The 8,921-nt window shown below is 35.4% G+C and overlaps 1 protein-coding gene across 1 annotated transcript; it reads right to left on the bottom strand.

The window, feature by feature from the left end:
- Positions 1-786, bottom strand: LOC144711914 (Ribosomal protein L11 family protein). Its single transcript, XM_078586055.1, has one exon. It carries the CDS (start codon positions 674-676, stop codon positions 176-178), a length of 501 nt encoding a protein of 166 aa, XP_078442181.1. The 5' UTR covers positions 677-786; the 3' UTR covers positions 1-175.
- Positions 787-8,921: the final 8,135 nt, after the last annotated feature.

Genomic DNA, 8,921 nt, shown 5'->3' with positions numbered 1-8,921 from the left:
TGGACCAAAAATGAATTAAACATCACAAAATTCTTTTTGATGTTCTTACCACTCTCTGGGACAGAGAAAATCAAAAGGGAGAATAGATAGCGCGGAGAAAGGAGGCAACCTATCATAAGCACGGGAATAAAAAGTTTGAACAACAAATACCAGTAACTCGTTGTCGTCGTCGTTCCTAGTTCAGGGGTACGTCGACCTCCCCTTCGTCGATCTCGTTCTGAAGGTCCTTGGGGTCCTTGCCGTCCACGGTGCATCCGACGGAGACGCAGGTGCCGAGGATCTCCTTCACAGTACCCCTGAGATCTTTGGCCATCGACCTCGGCCGCATAATCCGAGCGATCTCGATGACGTCGTCGAGGGAGATGTTTCCATTGTGCTTGATGTTCTTGACCTTCTTACGGTCGCGCTCGGGCTCCTTGAGGGCCTTGATTACGAGAGCTGCCGCAGACGGCACGACGGTGACCTTGGCCTGACGATTCTGCACGGTGAGCTTGACGGTAACGCGGAGACCCTTCCACTCCTTGGCCGTCTCCTTGGCAATATCTTCACCGATTTTCTTCGGGGAGAGACCGAGGGGACCGATTTTGGGAGCCAAAGAACTCGCAGCCCCGACCTCGCCACCGGTGACGCGGACGAAGACGTCGACGACCTGCGATGGATCGAACTTGGGCGGCATTTCTGAAGCGAGAGATGACGAGGATGGGGAATCGAGAGGACGACCGCTCTGCTGTGAGCGCCGGCAGCCGCGAACGAGAGCTAGGGTTCTACACCGTTCACGACGAGGAGCGCAGGGAAGTATTTAAGGGTTTGTCCAGGACATCCTGATGACTGCTTGAACGGCAGAGATGCCCTGATAACGATCCGACGGACTGAAAAGTGGATGACATTGGGCCTCTTGACTGTCTTTGCGCTTCAGGACTTGGGTGAGCCCAACCCAATAGTTGAATGCACTACCAGATAAATGTGTAAACGTTATAAGCTATCACATTTCTGTTATAGCCTTGGGTTTTGTCCCCTCAAAGTTTATGTATTCGATTCTGCACACAAATTTATTATCTATGTTTGATAATCATATGAGTATGCCAAGGAAAGTATTACAGATCACAAAGATTCAACATTTCATCAAAACTTCTGAACGAAAGGATCACACAACTTACGAATCAGTTTATCTGTGAATCAACTTTGGGGATTAGTTTACAGAAAATGTCCTGATTCAGTTGTTTAGGAAAAAGATGACTTCATCTTGATTTAAACACAAAGTTTAGTATTTTACTTAGACAGCTGATTTGCATGAGCCTTGTATGTTATGAATATTAAGGCTATCCTTCAATATTTGAAAGATTTTGGTGAGAAAATATGAATTAATGGATGAATACAAGGGAAAGAAGTTATCAAAATTCAGGCTATTTCAATTATTGTTTAAACTTGAATTAAGTAAAAATGTTATAGATAAGAAATACCTCAGTTTGACCTCAGTTGGACTGGAATGGCCCAAGACTATTGGTCTACCTCCTTTGACAGGCCATTTTTTTATCAATTTTAGCATGAACCTTTGGTTTGACCAAATTAAATTGTAAGGGTACAATATATATAATTCATATCACTCTCTTCTCTCTGCTCATGCTAAAAAATGGTGAAAACATCATCATTTTCACTGTACACCTTACATGGGACGCTCTCTCTTCTTTATATTGTCATTAAAAACATCATTTCTTCTCTGTATTATCTCTCACCATATTCCTCCTAAGGGATGCTCTCTATTCCCAAGTATAGTGCAGGGATGTGGACGGGACGGGACGTGGATGGTTCGGGACAAAATTCGTCCCATCCTACATCCAATGTCAGCGTAGGGACGAAGGACGGGACGGTTTTTCATCCACCGACAAAAAAACCGCCCCCTCCAATAATCTAGGGACGGTTTTCGTTCCGTCCCGTCATCCCAGGATGAATTTTCGTCCTAAAATTCGTCCTGGACAAATATATATATATATATATATATTTATATTTTTAATATATTGGACTTTGATGCAAACTGTCACAGCGAGGTCACGTGGCAACATCTCAACCATCGGATGTGAATCCAATGGTTTTCCGTCTATATTCGTCCGTCCATCATGCAGAGCCTCCAGACGGACAATTTTTTTCATCCCACGGGACGAAAACCATCCCGTTCGATGGTCCTCGGGATGAATTTTCCTCCCAAAATTTGTCTGGTTTCCTCAGACGGAATGGTTTTTTCGTACGGGGACGAAAAGCCGTCCCGTCCGCGTCCCTGCATTATATTCCCAAGGGACCTCAAATAGTGTTTGCATGTTACCAGGCCGATGCCACATGACGATATTGTGGTGGATTTTGAATTGGATATCGCAAATGGGCTATTCTGATATCCGTGTTTGCCTCTATCCAAACCACATAATTAGTCTTGATATCGGCATCCATCTTAGTTGAGGATTGGATGATGCATTTGGATATCATTTTTTCATATTCGACATGTAAAAAGAAATATATTTTAAATAAAGTATTATTTTACTCTGAAACATCTAAGCGTGTAATTAGTTATATATCCTCATTTTTAGTATAGATGCTATGTATTTATGAATTTCATCAATATATACATAATTTACACATTTACTGCAATCTAAATAAGGGAATACTCACCTGATTAATATAGTATCAATTACTAATTAGTCTGGCAGCCTAAAATAACCCCCATTCCTCAGCCTCTGAGGCCTATCTCTATATAGTGCATGGAGGGTAGAGCACATTGTTTTTTAATTCGATTTATTTCTTGAGTACATTTTTATTGTTATTAAATTTTCCTTTTTCCATATGCAACGATGGATGCTTATGTTTTAATCTGATATTTTATGTTGAGTATCTATATAAGGATGTTATTTTATTGATATCTGATATTAAGATATCAAATATGATAATCAGTACTTATATCTGCCATGTACTAACCCATATGGTATTCCCCATGCTATTTGGTATTGGATGGATATTCAAGATATGTACGATTGTTTATATCTGGTATCTGAAGCCGTCGCGATTTCATCCAGATATTGGATTTCGGTTCTCCATTATTGGATATCAGGCATATATCAGACGACCAAAAACTAGCCTCAAATCGCTTTTTTTCACCTGTACCTATTAGCCTCAACTCTATCAGTAGGTATCATGCAGTTAAATATGGAGCTAAGAACAATGCTCTGATTGAACGCATGATGGCCACAACGCGTGGGCAGAAACGTTGAGCAACCTCTGCTTGTGTAACGAAAGTCTCTTGGAAGTACATTAGATTGCTTGGGGGCTAATGAGAGCGGATAGGACTAGGGTCTTAGCATCAAATGGGAAACTATACTATAAGGAAAAGTATTACATCAGAGGTCATAGCCATTACACGAGGGAAGACTAGTGATAATACCAAAGGAATGAGACATGGCACAATGTGCACTTTCGATAGTGGTGTTCATGTGCCTTGAGGCCCACAGCCCCGCGCGCGTTCTTGCCGGCACTGTTGCTACATGCATGGCCCTAGGACGAGTGACGCTCGCCCGTGGGTCATGGTTCTCGGCGCATTCGCCAGTCTGTTTCAGCCTTGATGCTCCACGCATCACCTGCACCAGCACCGACACCTCCACAATTGGTCAGCATTGGCACTACTGTGCTCGGTGACACAAGCCTATTGCTGCATGCCACAAAACTACCTTGTGCCACACAGCCATCTCAGCACTCTCCGCACAAATGTCTTAGTCTCATGGTGGAATGTCTTGTGCCCCGCTCCCATCATGTGCAGCGTAGGTGAATGGCACTTAGCGCCCATGCCCGCACATCCATGCAGTCCCCGCATTCAGAATACGCACCTCTACTGCACAACCTGTAGGATCCGTGCACATGCAACATACTGCGCTTCTGCCCGCGTGTCCTTGGTGGTGTGAGCATACAGCGCCTATGGCCTGAATGTTTCGCCTGCCTAGATCCGATGCGCTTGCGTGTCGACTAGCGCAAGCACCTAGTGGGCATTGGCTTAAAAGATCATGTTTGTGCATCACCGCCCATGATACATGCGGTGTCCCCGCGTATGAACTCAATCTCATATTCTAAGTTCAAGTATACAGACATGTCCTTAACATTTAGCACACAAGCCTTTATGTAAGAACGCCGCATACTTTGGGGCCTTACGATGGGTCACACTCACATTAATCGCCTTCTTCAAGGTTTATCTTTTGTATTCTCACATCCCATTATCCTTAGCCCCTTAAGCTTCCATAGAGAGTATGGTGAAGTCCTTCACTTCTAATATCAGATGGAAATCTCCTCCACTAGCTAACACAATATAAGAAGATTTTGAGATCCAAATGTGCCTTTCAATCCTCTTTCGTTATCATTTTCCATGATTTCTATATAAATATAAATTCAAAATTTTACAATTAAAATTATAATCATATCCAATAAAATATAACCCAACCTTAGAAGTAGTCCAATAATATTGCACTTTTAGTTGCAAAATTTTTCACATATATTCTCTCTTTTGTGCAAGCTATTATCCATACTATGATGTATTATTTCTTCACATCTACATTGAATGTTGCATTTATAAAATGAACCCAAAATAAAATGTAATTTAAAATGTTCCTTATGATATATAGACCTTACTAGCTCCTAAATTAGGGAAACGTAATAAAAAAATCTCCTTCATTTTATCTTTAGTCATAAGAAAAGGCATTTATTAACGCTCCTTGTGTGTTTCATTTTGACTAATGTTTCACAAAAATGTTTAATGCACTTAATAAATTCCATTACATTGCCAATAATATTTGAATTTTACTGTTCAGAAAGCCTTTTCATAATTTCCTCTTCCTATATAGCACCAAAATTTATTCTTTCACCCTCATACTGGTACGAAGAAATCCCAAAAGTAATTCCCTTCAAATAATTCACTTGTTCTTGATAAAATCAAATTACACCAATAAAATTATGCTTTTATACTTCATTTTTACCACATATATTTGTATTTGCATTAATATTATCCACCATTTTTAAGTATAAAATAAGAAATTTATGATTTATTTTCCTGGGCTCAATTTCATATATTTTATTGATTTTTTAGACTAACCCCACTTGACTCCTTAGAGTCAATTTCATAAATATGGATTTCTCACATCTTCTTGGAGTTTTATTTGGAAAACAAGACTTATGTAAATACAATGGTGAATTTGAGATACATGGGAGGAAAGTAGAAACTTATATCATATAATAGATACGAAGAGGAAGCCCAATACATAACAAGCCCGTTTAAACATCCTTAAAGAATAGGTCAACTAAAGGCAATAATTGTACAAGTAATCCACAATTTGAATTTGAAAGTCCTATTTTTAAAAATGGGAAGGAGGGAACGTGGATACAGGCTTGAAATCAAGAAATCCTAGCCCTCCAAACCCTTGCAATTACATCCAATGGTTGGGAGAGTTAGGGCACTTCTATTTATTCTTCCCTCCCTTTGTACCTCATATTAGATTTACGCTCCCAACTTGTTGTCAAACTGAATCAGTTTTCTTTGATCGGCCTTTTTTCCACAAGAGTGTGGAGAAAGGGACTTCAAGGATAATCAAGATTAGGGAGAAAGAGCACCACTTGGCCCATTGGGTGAAGTGACAACAAGATTTGTGTGATCTGATGAAGGCTTGATTTGAATTTTTCTCACCTTTTTCTATAGGTAAATATTTAAATGGATAACCTAGACTTGAATCTTTCCAACGTATCAAACGGCATAGAAACATTTTACATGTAACAAAAGCTAGAGCATTTTCAGAATACTACCCAACCAGTAGTGCGCATATGCCAACAAAATACAGTGAAACTTTTCTTCAACGTTAAATCTTATTTCTTGCCCTAAAAAATCCCCAGTAATTCCTAAAAAGTATATTTAATTAGTATAAGTTATCTAAAACAAAATAAACATGTATTTCATTTATTTTAAATAGTTTGGCTAGCTTTCATTTATGGCATTGATTTTCCTATTATAAAATACTTAAAATCCAGAAAAATATAAATCACCTAAAATAATTATTTTACAATGTATTTGAAATGAATTTTAGTCTCACATTACCTTATCCTTGTGTATTCAACCCTTACCCTAGTCTACGGAAAATATTATAAATATTTTTGCATAAATCAGAGTCTTACAATGACTTATTTAACCTAAATTCTGGTTTGTCAGTGGTGTAAGAACAAGATCAAAATATCATAAACGTTTATCAGTGAATTCGATCCTTATTTTCCCTCTCCAACGCTTTTTAGATTTGCGCAAAGCCGATGCCCTTATCCAAAGCTAGGGCACAATTTCATTATATAATTTAAGTAAATGTTTATATAAATCACAAACAAATTTCAAAACTTTTTCTGGGTGTAGTCATCACAAAGAGATAAATGATACAATCAAGCCCCACAATCACGGTGAGTAAATCATGTGTAATGAATATGAATATGCATAAAGATTTCCCCAAGAAAATAAGCTAGACAATCATAATAAAATGAGCCAAATCATCAATTATCTAATTATGTAGATTAATATTTTCATCAGATGAAAAATGTCTTTAACAATTAAAAAAGTTTGTAAAATAGCTGATTTTGGGGGAAATAAATTAATAAATGCTCATATTAAGAATTCTTGGAATTATATGGTTAGTGATATAATTTAATAAACCACCAACTGGAACTTCAAGAAAATTAGAAGACATCCGCTAATACTAGGAATAATTCTCAGTGTACTGGATTCAATTAAGAAGAGTCTCGTTCAGTTCTCCTAAATAAAATATATAGTAGTTTTAATTTAAAAAATAAATCAATAAATTAGCATTAACGAGTTAACTTTACCAAATCAATAAGCTCATATTTCTATATTAATCGAAACACATGCACATAATATAATGATTTAAAAATTTTAAATTTGTACATCAAATTGAACTATTTTGAACCATATAATTGTTGTTCATTCCGGTTCACTCTTTACACACGTGATATTACTCGGTGAATAAATTAATAATAGATGGTAATAATATTACTAGTGTAAGAATATCGTGCCTCATTAAGATATGGTGTTTCATTTTAGGTTTGAAAAAATTATTGAGGAATGTTGAATTAGGGTTTCCATTAATTTATGATACACATATAGATTTATTTTCTAAGGAGATATACATTATGTGAATGAAGATTTAGAAGTTGAGGATCAATATGAGTGTTTTATATTTATCTAGGATAGTTCAATATCTGGTGTTTTTTTAAATATACTCTATTTAAAGTATCCCTTTTAGCAATTCCTTTCAAAATGCTAGGCCTCCAAGCCTTTAGACCTATAAATACGGGAAAAAATTGAAGTAGTTATAATTTTAATCTGAAATCATAAGTGTGCCGCTGGCTCACACAACCGGTATTAAAACTATCTACCAGCTAATGAATGAATGTTTTATACTTGATACACTAGAGATAAACTTCTGATCAAATCTAAAAAATCAACATGTTATTAAAAATTATTATTAAATATGATTTTCAAATCAAGTTAATTTTTTAATCATCTCTATGCTAAATTTAATCTCACTTTTTTAAGTTGCTCATAAATTCTTTTCTTATCAATTTTCACAACATCGATATAGATGTAAACTTTTATAAGTCTTACTTGTCTTATATCAATGTATCCATTCCATATTTCTCCATTTAAATTTGAATCTATAAACATCAATTTCAATTCTGCCATTTGTTATGAAAATGACCGATTTTGTATACTTTTATTCAATTAAAACCTACTTGACTTTAATAAATTATTAACTTTATTCAACTGTCATTATAATTATATTTTTGCATTTATATGTTTTTTTCTCCACTCACCCTTTACCCTGAATATCAATGGATCTCAAATTTTAAGTGCTCTCTATCTTATTCTGGAAGATAAAAATAGATTGATGTACATAACTGAGAAACCTATTCACGGTTCTTAATTAAGACAGCACACAAAAACTAGGTGACATAGTTGATCCCCTTTAGTTTTCAAATAAAATATTTTCAAATAGCAAATTAATTCATTAAAAAAATGGAAAGATTCAATGAGTCATAAGTTAAAACCTGAAATTTACAAACAAGTTTCAAAACAAGGAGTGATTTCCCAAATAAAAATATTTTTCTTGAATTATTCTTCCATATAAAAGAAATAATCCATTTTATCCATAAATATATACACTAACATGTTGAGTAATAAATTCCATTTTTTAGAAAATAGGAAAAACTCTTACATTTTAAAGATTTTTAATGAACATCAAAACTTCATTTTTTGTAACCAAATAAATTAAATTCTAACTTAATCCGTTCACTAGATTCCATTTCAAAGTTGATTTCTTTATTTACTACATGATACTAATTTCTCAAAATGGAAATTAGATATCAATTTCTCAAAATGGATTTGATTTAGTACACGCATATTCAATACTGATCCAATCCTTGTTGTAAACATGCAATGAATCAACTTTATAAATATTCATCAGAATCATCAATACATCCAAAGTAATATACTAAAATTTATTCTTCATGAAATCTTATAGGATATAAAAGGGTTTTCCTGTGGGTTGAACATATGTTAAACATTGGTTTACTTCATAAATGGTAAACCCCCTTCCATAAATTAAATATAAAAGTTATTTAAAACTAACATTTTCATAATCTAACGAAATGTGGATTCTCCAAAAAACTGTGATAGAAAATTTTAAGGGTAAATTAATCATTATGAAATTTAAATTGGTATTTATTAGAACAATATGAATATATTGAATGCTGATTACACTTTCAATGTTTTTCCCATCTTTCAAATGATTTATAAAATTTTCATTATGGTTGTAGAAAATACATCTCTGACATGACTTTGAAAAAATGTC

The sequence above is a fragment of the Wolffia australiana genome, chromosome 14 (genome assembly GCF_029677425.1).
Source record: "Wolffia australiana isolate 7733 chromosome 14, ASM2967742v1".
Classification (NCBI taxonomy): domain Eukaryota; kingdom Viridiplantae; phylum Streptophyta; class Magnoliopsida; order Alismatales; family Araceae; genus Wolffia; species Wolffia australiana.
Note: the sequence above shows the minus strand (reverse complement) of the source record. Positions and strands in the feature narration are given on the sequence as shown.